The following is a 17,821-nucleotide window of genomic DNA, read 5'->3' on the forward strand; positions in this document are numbered from 1 at the left end:
GGATATTTGGGAACCTCCCATGGGGACACGTTACAAGAGAAATTGACTAGTCAGGCTCGACTGCTTTGCAAGCGGGTACCCTGAAATGGGCTGTGATGAGCCAAGATGCATGTCCAAGAGAGGAAGAGGTTGCATACAGGATCCAAGCACCTGGGGGTATCCTGCTCCCCACTTCCCAGGGGCCAGGTGGATCCCCACAGGGTGCCTGAGCTGGTTCCCTGGGACCACGACCCTCAACCCACTTTCCTGCATTGCTCAGGGGGCTGAGTTCCTGCCCAAGAGGAGGGCCCTGATGCCAGCACAAAGGCACTGGCAGGCGCCCAGGTCCTCTCTGGCCAAGAAAACATAGGAGTCAAGAACTATGAAGAAACTTGTAAAAGAAAACAAAATCGTGTTCACTTTCCAGTAGTTTACTGGGTGAAAAGCTTCCTAGAACAGTGTGGACAGCTGCCCGTGGTCCCATCTGCAGGGAGCAAAGGAAGGAGGGCTGAGAGCAAGGAGGAAGCGGGCAGACTTAAAAAACTTGATGCTGGGCTTCCCTGGTGGTCCCATGGTTAAGAATCCACCTTGCAATACAAGGAACACCTGTTTGATCCCTGGTTTGGGAAGATCCCCCGTGCTGGGGAGCAACTAAGCCCATCCACCACAACTACTGAGCCCATGGGCCGCAACTAGAGAAGCCTGTGCACCTAGAGCCCGTGATCTGCAACAGGAGAAGCCCACCACAGTGAGAAGCCCACACACCGCAACAAAGTGTAGCCTCCCACTTGCCCCAGCTAGAGAAAGCCCGAGGGCAGCAACAAAGACCCAATACAACCAAAATAAAAAATTAATTAATTAAATGTTTAAAAAAGAGTTAATGACAGGCTTAAAAAAAAAAAAAAAGCCTGTGCAACTTCTATACATTGTTTTCAACTTTTTGATGGGTGTGCAATATTTCTGCCATGGTATTAAAACAAACACAGTTTAACCATTCACTTTCCAAACGTTGCGTTTCTGGTACTATCTGTATATCAAGACCTTTAAAAATGGTCTATGGCCATTTCTCATCCCTGCTCCCTCCCCAGCACCTCCAAGCCAGTCTCTGAGCTCTGTTCTCTTAATACTGACAGTGTCAGAAATCAGGGAACAGAAACCGTCCATCACAAAGGGACTTGAGGCTTATTTGTCAATAATAGGGCACTCAATCTGGAGAAGGCAATGGCACCCCACTCCACTACTCTTACCTGGAAAATCCCCTGGACAGAGGAGCCTGGTAGGCTGCAGTCCATGGGGTCGCGAAGAGTCGGACACGACTGAGCGACTTCACTTTCACTTTTCACTTTCATGCATCGGAGAAGGAAATGGCAACCCACTCCAGTGTTCTTGCCTGGAGAATCCCAGGGACGGGGGAGCCTGGTGGGCTGCCATCTGTGGGGTCGCGCAGAGTCAGACACGACTGAAGTGATTTAGCAGCAGCAGCAGCAGGGCACTCAATCAATGCACAGGGGCACATCCCAAGCAGGGGACTCAGGTAGGCCAGGCCTACAGCAAGCTGCCCCCAGACCCCTAGCTTTTGAAACCTGGGCACTGCACCATCTGCTCACAGGGCCCCTTCCAGCTCTCACGGGCTGTGCTGGTGCCAGCATCCTGCCTTGTTGCCACCAGTTTTCTCCCAACATCTCCCAGGGATTTCCCATGCTTCCTGCAGGGGTTATGGAGCTCTGAGACTCCAGGATCCACCAGGGCATGGGGGGAGAGAGCCCTTTTGCATTGCCAGGGCAAAGGACGCTGGGTCAGTGCCTGGGTGACCAATTCTGGAGTCCATGGTGGAGCTGATTGTGTGTACCTACAACCCAGGAACCCCACACCGGCCCCAGAGATACTCCCAGGCTTGAGTCTGAGGACTCAGGAGACAGTTCAGGGCAGCCTTGCTGCACTTGTGAAAAAGAGAAAACCATCTCATTGTCCATCTGCGGAAGGTGGACAAAGCTGCCACCCAGAGTCGTGAACTGCAGTTCCAGCTAAATGAACTAGAGCCCCAAAAACCAACCTGGGTGAACATTCAAACTGCCATGTTCTTATAAAGAGAAAGCTTGTTGGGAAAACGTACACACAAAACAATAAACATTTGAAATGCACAAATGATGTTCAGCTGACCCAGGGTGGGGGTGGGCAGGGATACACAAGGATGGGGTTCCAGGGGCTGGGTGGGAGCTCCTTCTGGGCCCAGGGGCCAGCCAGGTATCTCCTCCTCACAGTCTGCTAAACGATATGCATTTAACTTGACAATAAAACATCAAGATCCAAGAGGAAGCTTACACTTGAGAGTCTCTCAGCACTTCACAGAGACTTTTTATTACAAAAAATTCTTCCCATTTTTTACGGTAGTTGACCAGTGTAATAAATAATTTCAGCCTGTGAACTGTTAGCAACTATAAAATAAACTCTGTGTAATAGCTAAATGGCTAAAATCTATATACCATGCTACAGAATTATTCACATATTATTTATAACTGTACCTATATAAATCTAGAGCTTCCCTAGTGGCACAGTGGTAAGGAACCCGCCTGCCAATACAGGAAACATGAGTTCCATCCCCGGGTCAGGAAGATCCGCTGGAGAAGGAAATGGCAACCCACTCTAGTATTCTTGCCTGGGAAATTCCTTGGACAGGGGAGCCTGGCAGGTTCCAGTCCTTGGGGTCACAAAGAGTCGGAAATGACTTAGTGACTAAACAACATTTTATAAATTATAAAATGTATGTTTATAATTTAATAAAATTTATAGATCAGTCCTGGGTGTTCATTGGAAGGACTGATGTTGAAGCTGAAACTCCAGTACTTTGGCCACCTCATGCGAAGAGTTGACTCATTGGAAAAAACTCTGATGCTGGGAGGGATTAAGGGCGAGAGGAGAAGGGGACGACAGAGGATGAGATGGTTGGATAGCATCACCGACTCAATGGACATGGGTTTGGGTGGACTCTGGGAGTTGGTGATGGATAGGGAGGCCTGGCGTGCTGCAGTTCATGGGGTCGCAAAGAGTCAGACATGACTGAGCGACTGAACTGAGCTGATATGTATATAAATTTACATATAATCCAATCATTTAAACTATACAATCAAATGGCTTTTAAATATACTAAATATTTGTTAAATATATTTCACATTGGTATGAGCATCACCAGCACCACCTTTAGAACGTTTCATCACCCCTTAAAATCCCATCCCCATTAGCAGTCACTGTTCACAGCCCACTCCCAGGCCCTGGACACTACTTGTCTACTTTCTGTCTCTATTGATTTATCTATTCTGAATATTTCATATGAATGGAATCTCGTAATATGTGTCATGTCTGGCTTCTTCCGCTTAGTGGAATGTCTTCAAGGCTCATCCACGTGGGAGCATGTGTCAGAATCGCATTCCTTCATGAGGCCAAATAATACTCCATCATGTGGGAATGCCATATTTCATTTATCCATTCATCAGTGATGGGCCATATTTTATTTATTTTTTTGGTGTAAGATGTCTGGCATTTTCAATAATTCTAAGAATAAATTCCCCCACCCCAGTTAAAAAAAAAAGAAAATCGAAATATAGTTGATTACAATGTTGTGTCAATCTCTGGTGTATAGTAAAGTGACCCAGTTATACATCCCAGTTTTAAATTGGCTTCCTGGGTGAGGAAAGGCCTCCAGCAGGTGACGGCGCCTGGCTCACCTTCTCCTGGGCCGACCGGGCCACGCTGGAGACTTGCTGCACAGTCAGCTCCAGGGGTGGCTGCAGCAGGTCCTCCTGGAAGCAGAGGAGCAGCGGGCCCTGGAACAGAAGAGCAGAGTGAGGAGACGGTGCCCTGGGAGGGTGGGGGGGCGGGGGGAGCTACTTTCTAAAGGAGATGACGTACTTGCTGCAAAGCTCTGCAGCTCTGCAGCTCTAAGAAGATGTGATATGACTTCATTTAGTTCAATGTGTGCTTCTGAAGAGCAGCCATGGACAAATATCAGTAAGAAACTCAGAGACAAAATAAAAAATGTGGCAATGAAGACGGCAGAGGGGGTTTTGAGAGCTCAGGTTCACAGTGAGAGTGGAGAAGCCCAGGCTCCCAGGAGGGTGGGTGCGCGGCTGGCCTGCAGGTGGGGCACAGCAGGTACATGGGCTGTGTTCTCCCCTTTCTCTAGGAAACCTCTCTCTAGTTTCAGAGAATCACCTCTCCCTGCCCCAAGGGGGTGCAGGCACTCTCCTTAGGTTACCCTCTTCTCCCGATGCCCAAGTGGCAGGTGGGCAGGAACCCGTGGGGAGCAGACAGGTGTTTCTCCATGGAATTTAGGATTCCTAGCCTGGAAATGAGCCAGCCGGTGGTATTGCTCAAGGATCAGATTCCTGAGTCCCTGCTTTGAGGATCCCCAGAGCTGCTAGTCTCCTGCCCTCCATGGTCTCCTGGTTTAACTCCACCTTCAGCTCTCCACATCCTCTCATACCCTCCCAGAAATGTCCTCCACAGCTTGTCACTCTGGCAGGTGACAAGTTCTTGCAATTAAAATCTTGCGTTAAAATTCTGCATTAAGTTTTGGTTCTTACAATTAAAATCTTCAATGTAAGACATGCAAATCAATTAATATGACCACAAGGCAACAAGACTAATGCTTTATGAAAGAATAAATCAGGACTTGGATTACCAACCAGGTCTTGGTTTTTTAAAAAATAAGTTCTCTTGTAAGGCTGAACACATATGCCAACAATACGACCCTGGAACGAAACTCTCCTTCAACTCTCTTCCTGATATGCTCCAGAAAGCCCATCATCATCAAATGAGTTCTGATCACGTATTTAAAAAACAGACTCAGCCCCACAGCTCCCCACCACATCTCATCTATTTCTGAGACTCCTGGCTGTGATGAGCTGGTTCCAACTGCAAGGCAAGATCAAGGGTGGGGGATAGAAATGGTACAAATGGCAGGAAAGCTCTCCTGGCAAGTGCAGTGGGGATGAGCAAGAATGAAGTCAGCCCAGGGCTGTTTCTTAAGAATCCCCAGTGATGCAACATACACCTACAGGCACAGAACACTGTCACTGAAGTTCTTCTAACCTCATCTTGTCTTAGCGACATCATTCTCACCTCTACAAACCATCAGGGGAGAATTAAATCTACTTCGTGAGAGTGATGAGGTCATGGTTCGGGGGCTGCTCTGCGGATGTTCTCCATGGCTAGAGCTTGCTTTGGTGCGACCTGCTGGCCAGTGGCTTGGGGATGACATCGCCCTGTGTGCCAGGCCTCCTGGTTGAAAGAGCAGCCCCAGCACAGAATGCAGTGCTAAGCAGGAGACTGACCCCTCACAGGAGTCATTACAGCTGCTAGACCACCACCAACTCTTTGTGACCCCATGGACTATAGCCCACCAGACTCCTCTGTCCATGGGATTCTCCAGGCAAGAATACTGGAGTGGGTTGCATTTCCTCCTCCAGGGGATCTTCCCCACCCAGGGCTAGAACACATGCCTCTTGTGTTTCCTGCATTGCAGGAGGATTCTTTATCACTGCACCATCTGGGAAGCCCCACAGCTGCTGGGACTGCATGTGAAACAATGTACCTTCTACACCAGCCTGAAGAGACCACGTAGACTTAAGCTGCCTGGATGTCACCTCCTGCCCCCTGCCCATCAGGAGGTGCCATCTACACCCTCTTACCCATGGCACCTTCTGAATGAAAACCCTGTAGATATTCTGCTAGGAAAGTTAATGTCAAGAGGCAGGCTCACAAAGAAAATACATGATTCAGTTAAAATGAGGACCCAAAAGTTCCCCTTCCCTTTCTGATTGATCCTGGAGTTTCAGAGAGCCCAGCCTGTGTGCAGCAAAATCCCTGTATCTCTGCACTCTGTCCATGGGCAGGCAGCCTCGTTCCAGACTCAATCCCACTCAGACCAAAGAAAGACTTTACATCTACAAGGAAAAGCAACAGGCAGGAATTGCCAGGAGAACAAGTGAAAAAGAAACACAAGACACCAGCTCTCTGGGACATTAAGACACACTACAGAACCTCTGTGGGCTTCGCAGGTGGCACAGTGATAAAGAATCTGCCTGCAGTGCAGGAGATGGAAGAGATGTGGGATTGATCCCTGGGTCGGGAAGATCCCCTGGAGTAGGAAATGGAAACCCACTCCAGTATTCTTGCCTGGATAATGCCATGGACAGAGGAGCCTGGTGGGTTACAGTCCATAGGGTCACACAGAGTCAGACACAACTGAAGTGACTTAGCATGCATGCATGTACAGAACCTCAAGGATTCCAGGCGTGTGGTACCAGCCCATGAACACACAGATGACCAGTGGGGCCAACACCGGGCATTCAGAATAGACCCCAACGTGTATGGAAACAGTCAGTGACAAGAGTGGCATCCCAAATCACTGGCTAAAGACGGAGCTGTGAAAAATCGGGATGTGGGAGGAGCCCCAGATAGAACACAAACGTAACCGTACAAGGAAAGAACACAACCGCCAGAAGCGGCAGGAGACAGAGTGAACCTGAGAAACCGGAAAACAGGGTCCTGGCTGCACACAAACGCGAGAATCTAGTCAGGAAATGTGCTTCTCACGGGGGTACAGGTCAGCAATCCAGAAAGGACGTTATATGTACGCTGGAGTTGACCAAATAAGTACGTTACAGACACTGAGTCCCAGATGCCTCGCTCTTGGAGGAGGAAGTTAGAGATAAGGAAAGGGGAAGATGAAAATGAACTCTGTGCCATTGACCTGGAATCTTGGTGATCAGTATTTGTTGCTCAGTGGCTCAGTCATGTCCGACTTCTTGTGACCCCATGGCCTGTGGCACGCCAGGCTTCCCTGTCCTTCATCATTTCCCAGAGTTTGCTCACACTCATGTCCATTAAGTCGGTGATGCCATCCAACCATCTCATCCTCTCTTGCCCCTTTCTCCTCCTGCCTTCAATCCTTCCCAGGATCAAGGTCTTTTCCAACGAGGTGGCTCTTGGCATCAGGTGGCCAACGTATTGGAGCTTCAGCTTCAGCATCAGTCCTTCCAATGAATATTCAGGGTTGATTTCCTTTAGGATTGACTGGTTTGATCCCCTTGCCATCCAAGGACTTTGAAGGGTCTTTTCCAGCACCACAATTTGAAAGCATCAATTCTTTGGTGCTCAGCCTTCTTTATGGTCCAACTCTCATATACATACATGACTACTGGAAAATCCATAGCTTTGACTATATGGGCCTTTGTCAGCAAGGTGATATCTCTGCTTTTTTAACACATTGTCTAGTTCTGTCATAGCTTTCCTTCCAAGGAGCAAATGTCTTTTAATTTCATGGCTGCAGTCATCATCTGCAGTGATTTTGTAGTCCAAGATAATAAAATCTGTCCGTTTCCATTTTTCCCTCATCTATTTGCCATGAAGTGATGGGACAAGGTGCCATGATCTTAGTTTTTTGAATGTTGAGTTTTAAGCCAGGATACTTGGAATGGTTTGCCATTCCTTTCTCCAACAGTATGAAAAGGGGTGTCAGCATAGTCATGATTTTGAAGATAGAGGCAGAGAGACGCGTTACATGAATATGTGCCATCCATATGTATCTTTCCTAGGTCTGTTCACTAAGAGGGTCTAGAAGCAATGAGACCCCAGCAGTAATAAGCACCCCTGATGCCCAAATCTTGTATTCTAAATAATTCTTTAGTAAAAGGAATCAGAGCTGCTTGGAGAAGTGGTCAAATCCAGGGCCAGAGAAGAAGAAAATACAAGATGAGTCTACAACAAACATCTTGCAGAACCATCAAGGAAATGCTAATATATATATATTAGCATATATATATATAAATATATACATATAAATGCTATATATATATATATATATATATGTGGAAGAACACAAAAGAGCTTCTAGTGGCCAAAACAACAACAGTTTAAACAACAGAACAAATAGTGATGGTACTGGATTATAGGGGCTTTCCAAGGGGCACAGTGGGCAAGAATCCGCCTGCCAATGCAGGAGAGGCAACAGACTCAAGAGACGAAGTTTCGATCCCTGGGTTGGCAAGATTCCCTGGAGTAGGAATCGGCATTCCACACCAGTATTCTTGCCTGGAAAATTCTATGGACTAGGAGCCTGGCAGGCTATAGCCTCTGGGGCTACAAAGAGTTGGACATGACTGAGCACATGCATGCTGGGTTGTAACCCACGGAATAAAGCAAATATCCATGAATACACACTTATGTAAATACTCAAAAAAATGTATAGATGGAAGAGAAGTGTCAGCTCTCTCTTGCAACAGAATTCCAATGAATAAATGCAGAAGGAAAGACAGAAAAAGAGAAAATCATCATTAGGCAAACTCCACAGAAGTGTTGCAGACTAGATACGTGGATGCCAAAATCAGTGTGCGAAAGTGTGAGGAGTAACAGGATTTGTGCAGTCTCAAAGTATCTCCCCAAGATATTTGTTAACTATAGGGAGAGAGGATAAGGGAGACGTAAGATACAAGAAGAGAAATGGGTGGAAATCACCTTAACACAGGGATCAAGGCCACAGTCCCCATTGGTAAGCCACGCTGACGTCATAAACCCATGAAACAGTACACTCAAAGGGGCACATCCCTTCTGTGGTTTGTGGAACTGCAGCCCAATTGTGCAAAATGCCGAACTGAGGGATATTTGGCAAAACAGCAATCAATACTCTTCAGAGTTGTCAAGGTCATGAAAAAACAAGGGAAGACTGGGAAACTCTTACAGACTGCTGGAGACAAGCACAAAGCAACAACTCAACAAATGTAGGACCTGAACGGGACCCTGGAACAAGAAAGGGACACTGGTGGAAAACAAGGGAAACCAAGCAGAGTCTGCAGTTTATTAAAATGTTTTGTTAATTTCTTATATTGTTACAATGCTAGTATCATTGTACCATGAAATATAGTAACACTGTGCCAACGTTAATTTCTTATATTAGAATAACATTAATATCATTGTGCAGGTCAGGAAGCAACAATTAGAACTGGACATGGAACAACGGACTGATTCCAAATAGGAAAGGGAGTACGTCAAGGCTGTACATTGTCACCCTGCTTATTTAACTTATATGCAGAGTACATTGTGAGAAATGCTGGACTGGAAGAAGCACAAGCTGGAATCAAGAATGCCGGGAGAAATATCAATAACCTCAGATATGCAGATGACACCACCCTTATGGCAGAAAGTGAAGAGGAACTAAAAAGCCTCTTGATGAAAGTGAAAGAGGACAGTGAAAAAGTTGGCTTAAAGTTCAACATTCAGAAAACGAAGATCATGGCATCTGGTCCCATCACTTCACGGGAAATAGATGGGGAGACAGTGGAAACAGTGTCAGACTTTATTTTTTGGATCTCCAAAATCACTGCAGATGGTGACTGCAGCCACGAAATTAAAAGACGCTTACTCCTTGGAAGGAAAGTTATGACCAACCTAGATAGCATATTCAAAAGCAGAGACATTACTTTGCCAACAAAGGTCCATCTAGTCAAGGCTATGGTTTTTCCAGTAGTCATCTATGGATGTGAGAGTTGGACTGTGAAGAAAGCTGAGTGCCGAAGAATTGATGCTTTTGAACTGTGGTGTTGGAAAAGACTCTTGAGAGTCCCTGGGACTGCAAGGAGATCTAACCAGTCCATTCTAAAGGCGATCAGTCCTGGGTGTTCTTTGAAAGAAATGATGCTAAAGCTGAAACTCCAATACTTTGGCCACCTCATGAGAAGAGTTGACTCATTGGAAAACACTCTGATGCTGGGAGGGATTGGGGGCAGGAGGAGAAAGGGACAACAGAGGATGAGATGGCTGGATGGCATCACCGACTCGATGGACGTGAGTTTGAGCGAACTCCAGGAGCTGGTGATGGACAGGGAGGCCTGGTGTGCTATGATTCATAGGATCTCAAAGAGTCGGACACGACTGAAAAACTGAACTGAATATCATTGTACTATGAATTGGCGCTGTGGTAAAGAATCCACCTAACCAATGCAGCAGACACAGGTTTGATCCCTAATCCGGGAAGATTCCACATGCCTCGAAGCAACTAAGCCCGTGTGCCACAACTACTGAGGCTGTTCTCCAGAGCTCGGAAACCTCAACTACTGAGCCCACTCACTGCAACTACTGAAGCCCGTGCGCCCTGGAGCCCATGCTCTGCAACTAGAGGGTAGCCCCAGCTCTCTTCAACTAGAGAAAAGCCCAGCCCAGCGCAGCCAAAAATAAAAATAAATTTAAAAAGTTTTATAGTAACACTGTACCAATGTTAATTTTTTATACTGTTACAATGTTAATATCATTATGTTATGAATTATACTAATATTGTACCAATGTTAATTTCTTATACTGTTACAATTTTAATGTTGTACTATGAACTATAGTAACACTGTATCAATGTTAATTTTTATACTGTTACAATGTTAATATCATTGTACTATGAATTATAGTAACATTGTACCAATGTAATTTCTTGTTTCTGATTATTGCAGCCCTGTATGGTTATGTAGGCTGGATAAGGAAAGGATAGAGACTCTGAATTGTTTTCACAACTTTTCTCTAAATCTAAAAGCAGTAAAAAATTTTAAAGTTTTTTTTAAGGGGATGTTACAAGAAAGCAGCCCATCTTGACCCTATTGGCTAACGGCTTCACACAGATGTCATCTCATCTGGACTAGCTGCCGTTTCCCAGACTGAACCCCAAGTTATCCTCTTCCAGAGATGAAGCACAGAGAGGTCAGGGCTTGCCCAAGGTCACACAGCCCCAGAGCTGCCTGCCAACCTAAGCAGAGAAGACACAGCTCTTCCAAGCAGCTCAAGAGGTCCCCTCCCTACTCAACAAGCCGGGGGGCTGGCGGGAGTGGAAGTTAGCTTTGGCTGCATTTTAGTTGACATTAACACTACGCCCACTCTTCCTTCCCCTGAATCCCCATCTTGCTGAGAGAATGGGTGAGCGCAAAGAACAACCTGAACTGGCATCTCTTCCTCGTTTCTACTGACAATCTGCAGAGTCATCAGTGAGCCTCCTTTAGGTTGATGCTTTACAAGTGAAAAACAAAGCACATTAAACAGCTTGCTTGGCCCAGGCTTGGCCAGCTCCCAAGCAGGGGAGGCCTGAGTCCAGACAGGCTGAGGTACATCACCACCGTTTCTCCCCTTCAGTGACAAGTTTCTAACAGGGGCTGTTATTCATGCCCTGAGACAGCTGAGCACTCGGCACCGGGTGGGCTGCGCCTGGATGGACAGAGCTCTGGCCTCCCTCACAATCCTGGGAGCTGATGAGGACACCAGTGACCCCACAGTGCTGCTGGGGTGGGAGTGGGGCAGCATTCACCAAAAAATGGGGAGGAGGGATTTTTGTTCTGAGACCTGAAATACTGCTGTTGTTTTTCAGTCGCTCATTCACATCCGAATCTTTGCAACCCCATGGACTGCAGCATGCCAGGCTCCCCTGTCCTTCAACGTCTCCCAGAGTCTGCTCAAATCCAAGTACATGGAGTCAGCAATGCTATCTAACTATCTCATTCTCTGCCACCCCCTTCTCCTATTGTCTTCAGTCTTTCCCAGCATCAGGGTCTTTTCCAGTGAGTCGGTTCTTTGCATCACATGGCCAAAGTATTGGAGCTTCAGCTTCAGCATCAGTCCTTTCAATGAATATTCAGGGTTGATTTCCTTTAGGATTGACTGGTCTGATCTCCTTGCAGCCCAAGGAACTCTCAAGAGTCTTCTCCAGCACCACAGTTCGAAAGCATCAAGACAAAGGCTGAATAAGTGTTGGGGATAGAAGGAATGCCCTGTGGGAAGACCCCACACAGGAAAGAACCCAATGTTTGAGCAACAGAAAGGAGAGTAATTCGACAGTCAAGTGAAGGGTGACTTGACTCAAGGTCACCTTCCCATTTTTACCACCTGACCGCTTATACTGTGGCCACCATCGGTGCTCAAGGACCTTGAATTTTTGTGAGCAGCACTTGAAGGAAGCTCATTACAGAACAAGAAACCTCCAAGTCAGGTCACTTTGTTTACTCCTCAAATTGCTGCAGCTCATATACAAGGCAGAGCTATTAATACCATGTTTTAAGTTCACACGGCATTTTCCTTTTGTTTTTTTTCTTTTTTTTTTATGAAGACCACAAATTGTCCTACAGTCTTGGTCATCTACATTTAGAACATTCCTCTGAAAAGAATCCTGGGGCAAAGGACTAAAGAAACAAACAGCTTCATGACTCTCCCCACCAGGGCCTGGGCCTACTCAAGCAACCCATTCCCAGACAAGTCCAGAACATGGTGCTTGCTCTCAGACCACTGCTCCCCGCATGTAGTCCCAACAGCATCAGCCTTGGGAGGGAGGCTCTGTCCAGCCTGTGGGTAGGGGTTCTCAGGACCATGGGCTCTGGCTTTCAGAGCTGGTGACCTGCTGTGGAAAGAGCAGCCCCAGTGTCAGCGGTGGGTGTCAAGGGTGTGGACTGCTGCTGGGGTGATGTCACCCCAAACCACTTTGTAAATATTCACGGAAATGCAAAGTGAAAACCTCTACTGTTGCCCTCAGATAACAGGCAGGGCATTAGTTCCCAGGTTGGTGACTGAACCAATCCTGGGATCTTCCTGTTCTCATGGACCGAGCCGCGATCAGAGCAGCTGATGTCAGGTGTTTGCAATGCCAGTGTGGAGAGGTGTTGCTGGATGGGGGGACTTTGACTGACTGAATGCTGGCTGGCGTATGGACACTGTGTGTGTCCAGCAGCTTGTCTCTAGTGAAGAGCTAGCCTCGGGAACTTGTGAAACATATAGTAGCCTCCCTGTACCCTGCTGACTCCCTGGGTCTGAAGTGGGGGAGGTGGCAGGCATGCATATTCTTTCAAAGGTCTCTAGGCAATTTGCCAGTGTTCCCCAAATACCAGGCATGTGCTGCCAGAGCAGCCACGCTCTCTTCATCTGTCTCTCCAACTCAGCATCCTGTCTAATCATAAGGAGTAAGGGTCAAAACCCTGCAGGACCCCCTGATACAAGGAGCCTGCCCTGCCTCAGTCACTGGTCATCCAGGGTCAAAGGAGACTCCACAAGTTACTAACCATCTTTAACTCCCTGGAGACACGAGCCCCATTGTTGGGGATGATGTGTTAAACAATCGTACCCTTTGATCCTTTCTTGCTGGACTGAAGGAAATATTTGAGTCTCAAAGTCAAATTTGCTGCCCATGGGGGACCATGGACCCTTGCAGATGTAGATGAACCATGAAGACCCCTGGCCCTTTGTTCTAGCTCAACACTGGCAAGTCTCTCCAGTTCATAGTCCTCTGTCTCCCCTTTTGGAGAAGGAAGAGGTGCTGCTAGAAGGGTTTAGGGTTCCTTGCAGTCCTAAGATACGAGCTGGGGTAAAACAGGATGAGAGGAGTTGCTCCACTCCGGAGAGAACTCCACCTTGCACAGAAGATGCTAGAGACGACTGAGTTACTGCCAGTCCCCCAGCGACAGGAGTGCTCTCCTCTTGGGCCAGGACAAACAGACAGCAGCATGGCGTGGGGGCAGGAGGGGCCTCTAAGCTGGCTCGCTGAGCCGAACGCGGACTTGGAGTTGTCAACCCTAATCGGGGATTAGTGGGAATCGAGCTGAAGGGAGGACAGAGGGAGAGTCCCGCAGGGCTGGCTGCCAGGTCAGGACACCCACTAAAAACAGCAGGGCCTGCTCACCCACACTGCCACTAGTGCTGCGATCGGATGGCCCAGGACAGGGGAGGGGGCGTGCCAAGGCCATGGTAGCAGTTACCCAGATCCTATCTGATGGGCTGCCGTCTATGGGGTCGTACAGAGACGGACACGACTGAAGTGACTTAGCAGCAGCAGCAGCAGATCCTATCAGCCTGCAGAACCTTCCATTTGAATTCAAATCAAGCAACACGTCCAGGTACCAGAGAGAGCAGAGTCACACACACACACACACACACACACACACACACACACCACACACAGCCCACCCCCCACACACACACACACTGAGCCACCTGATATCACACTCAGACCCAACTGCTGTCAGAGAAGACTTAGAGCTGCCTTGAGCTTATACTCAGTGTATCATTGTCCCTTCCAGGCAGGAGTTCTGGAAAAACTAGTGTCTAAGATTCTGCAGTGCATGGTGAATAGCAGAGGACAGGCAAATAAGCCAAACCTCCCCCAACTCAAGCCCCCAGCCGAGGCCTCCGCCCACACAGATGCAAGCGAGCAGGAAGAAAGGTCTTCATTCGAAAACTTCAGGTATTTTCTCCAGTTACTCGAAGGGCTGCCCGCAAATTCCAGGGAAGAGATTTCCTCCTTTCTCAGCCCTCCAGGCACACAGGTAATCTGGAAGCTTCCAATCAAGGCAATTGCAGGTTCTGAGCCAATCAGGAAATGTCAGGGAGCCAGGCAGAATGGTTTAAGCAGGACTGTCCCAGACTTACAGGAGGGAGGGTTGTGCCTCTGCCTGACTCTCTCAAGGGCCCCAGCGTGACAACAGGGCCCTACAGATCAGCTCCAAAAAGGCTGAGAAGCAGAATCAGTGGCCCACATCATGCCCCCGTCTCTTCCAGCTGAGACAAGACTTTCACCCGCTCACAACTCCAGCCTGCAGTGTACTCAGCCCTAGTGCCCAAGCCCAGGATACCCGGTCAAGCAGGGGTCAATGACAGCAGCTTTGAGGGGAAACAAATTTGTGTTTGCTTGTCCAGGTGAGGTCACGGGGCTTCAGGGCTCCCACAAGAAATGGGGTGGTTCCTCTGAAGAGCTGTCCGGTTCTGGCAGCAGGGGTCACAGACTCCAGGCACCAGGGCAATCGGAAGTCAAATGACCTTGAAGGCTTTTTGCACCCAAAAGGCATGGTAATTTTTTCCCAGAGTTCAGAACACGGTGTTTTGTTGGATTTACACTCATTCGCACTCAAAGCTTTTCTGTTTTTTAAGTCCATGGCTACATGAGTCAAGGCCATGGCACAAGGACCAGACAGAGGGGCTCGCCATGGCGTATTCTGAAAGCTGATAGTTCAGACACACAGCATTTGCTGTTTCCAAAGCAAAAGGCCATGGGCTTCTCCACTAAGTTCCCAAGCAGGTGGAGGGGCGTGTACATCTGAGAGCAAGGAGGACTGGCAAAGACTTAGTGCCCCAGACCCACCAGGCCTTCATTCCTCCTATGGAATATTTAGAAACAGCAGACAAGAGGAGCGCATCATTAAACCAAGATGCCTTAAGAGTAACAATAAGCCACCCAGTCATTAACTAGACCAGGAACACAACCACAGGTGCCCAAGGCAACAGAGTTCAGACTAAGCCCCTGAGTTTTCATTTCAAGCTTCATTTCAAGGCAATCACAGGTTCTGAGCCAATCAGGAAATGTCAGGGAGCCAGGCAGAATGGTTTAAGGAGGACTATCCCAACCAGCAGGTAGCTGGGTTCAAATCCTAGCTCTGCCACCCACGGGCTGTGTGACCCTAGGCAGGCTACTTAACCTCTCCAGGCCTCAGTTTCCCCCACCTCTAAAATGTTGAGGACGCCTTTGCTCCAGGAACTGTGAGGATTCAGAGACGATTCCATGTACCTGAAGCCCCAGCACACGTCTGGCCAGTAGCTGCCCTCGATGGTCACTAATTATAAGTGCTAACCTTTGGGTAATATATTCTGGGTAAAATTCAGCTCCATAGACGGAAGCATATTTGGTTCAGAGTGATTCATAAATCAGGTGCAAAAGCGGTCCAGTGTCCAGGCGAATACGGGAAACCACCTGGGATGCCGGCCAGGAAGGGCAGGTAAGAGCCAGAGGGGAAGTGGCCCCTGGACAAATCCCTCCAACAGCCAGGCTCTCCCTCTGGCACGCTTCACGTCAGGGTAATAAAACCTAATCACTCCGCCTTCCCCATCGACGGTCCTCCGTCTCCACGGTCTTTCTAACTTTCAAGGATGCTTTGCCCCTTGAGGCAGTCAAGGGCTGTGGAGAGGCTCCAGGGAAGAAGAGCCTGAAGACACCCCGCGATCACCGCGCCCGACCCCGCAGCACGGCCGTTCTCACAGAAACTTACCCCCTTCCGTTTGGCCTCATCGTTCAGGGCGGTCACCCAGGCGGCCTGCCACTGGCTCCTCCAGCTGTTCAGAGTCAGGATCCAGGCGAGCAGCGCATCCGACTCTGGGCGCTGGCAGTCGCCAGGCTCCGCCGCCCGCCTTCGGGAGCGGGGTCGCGCCCTGGCCAGCGCCCACTGCGCCAGGTACAGGCCCACCGTGCCCAGGGCCACGACGAAGAGAGCCACCAAGACCAGCCATAGGACCTCATCGAGCCACGAGCCCAGGCGGGACATGGTGATGGCGCATACCCGGCACGCCTCGCCCCAACTTCCCAGGAAGCCCCCGGCCGGGCGCACAGCCCGCGGGCGGCAAGCTCAGGACATCAGCTCGCCGCCGGCAGGGACTCGCGGGGGGCGGGAAGGGGGCGCGGCGGGCGGATCAGGGCAGCTGGCGGTGCGGGCCCCGGGCGCTGAGAGGCCGGGCGGACGGGGTGAGCGGGAGGAAAAGCCGGCCGGCGCGCGACGGCCACGGCCCAGGACTGCGCCTCCAACCCCGCGCACCTGGCAGATAGAGACGCGGCCGGCGTTCCCGACTCGGGCGTCTGGGCTGTTCCCGGGCCGCGGCCGGCCGCGCTTCCTCCTGCGCGCGCCGCCCCAGGCGTCCCGCCCGCGGCCCAGTGGCGGCCGGAGAAGGCTTGGGCCGCGGGGCGGGGGAGGGGGCGCGGCCTGTGGGGCGGGGCCGGGCCGGGGTCGGGGCGGGGCCTGTGCCTCCCTTGTGCCTGGGTCGTCGCGTCGGTCCCCGCCCACGCCGCCCGCCCGCACGCCCTCTTAAAGGCCCGGCGTCCGGCTCCGCTGTCGGCCCCGCCCCCGCCGCGGCCTCAGGCCGGCCACGTGCGCGCGCCGCCCGCCCGCTTCAGGGCCTTCCCAGGGCGGCGGCGGCGCGGCGTCTTCCGAACCTGACCTGTCCACAGCGTGGCGACGCGAAAGCGCGGGACTTTCCAATTAGCCCGACGCCGAGGCTGCAGTGGGGCAGTCTGGCTGGATTTCCATGAGCATCTGTGCACACGTGTGTGCACGTGTGTGTGTGTGCATATTTGTGTGCGTGCGTATGGAAGGGTGATTTCTAGGGTTGCCGTCTGCCCGCCAGCAGAATACTGAATCTGGTTTTCACATCCTTGGAAAGTCCCTGGAAACCCACCATTCGCACTCTGAAGTCTGGACCCTCCCTTGCAGAGCTGCCGTGGTATCTCCCAGGAGCGTCAGAAAGAAGGCTCATTAAGAAGTTTGTGCCCATGGAAGCGTGTGACACCTCCTGGCGCCCCTCACCTTGCAGAGTGAGCCCCCATCATTAGGAAATGCCTCAAGGCACTAGCCTGAGATTCTGACAAACCTGAACCCTAAGTTAGTGATTTGCTTGTCCTTCTGCAGCTGTATGAAGGGGATTTGACCTTGAATTGGGTTGACTGAACCTGGGCACAGAGGTGTCTCTCTGGCTGGGTCTGATGGTGCCAACCAGGGTCTGCCTGTCTGATACCATCAGTATGGGTCCTGGCCCCACCACTGCAGCAGAGGGTCCTCAATGATTCCTCCCCAACCCTTCCTTTCCAACCTGGCTCAGGGAGAGACTGATAAGACGGACTAGTGTCTGGCCAATGGACATTAGGATCTAGATCTGGCTGGGAGGTTGGTGGCATTTATTGACAACTATTATGCACAAATCCTGGAAACAGTAGAGCAAAGAGAACCACAGAAAGATGCTATGACAGATCTGCCCTGGATGCCAAATATTAGAGACAAGGCTGAGGTGCAGGCTGGAA

General features: G+C 49.9%; 1 protein-coding gene across 1 annotated transcript in view; it reads right to left on the reverse strand.

Moving 5' to 3' along the window:
• C2CD2 (C2 calcium dependent domain containing 2) overlaps positions 1-16,697 on the reverse strand; it is a 65,962-nt gene extending 49,265 nt beyond the window's left edge. The window contains exons 1-2 of the mRNA XM_019962952.2: positions 16,026-16,697; positions 3,702-3,800 (exon numbers count right to left, since the gene is read on the reverse strand). Coding sequence (XP_019818511.2) covers positions 3,702-3,800; positions 16,026-16,298 — 372 coding nt within the window. The 5' untranslated portion in view covers positions 16,299-16,697. The remainder of the gene's footprint in view (positions 1-3,701; positions 3,801-16,025) is intronic.
• Positions 16,698-17,821: the final 1,124 nt, after the last annotated feature.

This window comes from Bos indicus, chromosome 1, assembly GCF_029378745.1.
Source record: "Bos indicus isolate NIAB-ARS_2022 breed Sahiwal x Tharparkar chromosome 1, NIAB-ARS_B.indTharparkar_mat_pri_1.0, whole genome shotgun sequence".
Taxonomy (NCBI): Eukaryota; Metazoa; Chordata; class Mammalia; order Artiodactyla; family Bovidae; genus Bos; species Bos indicus.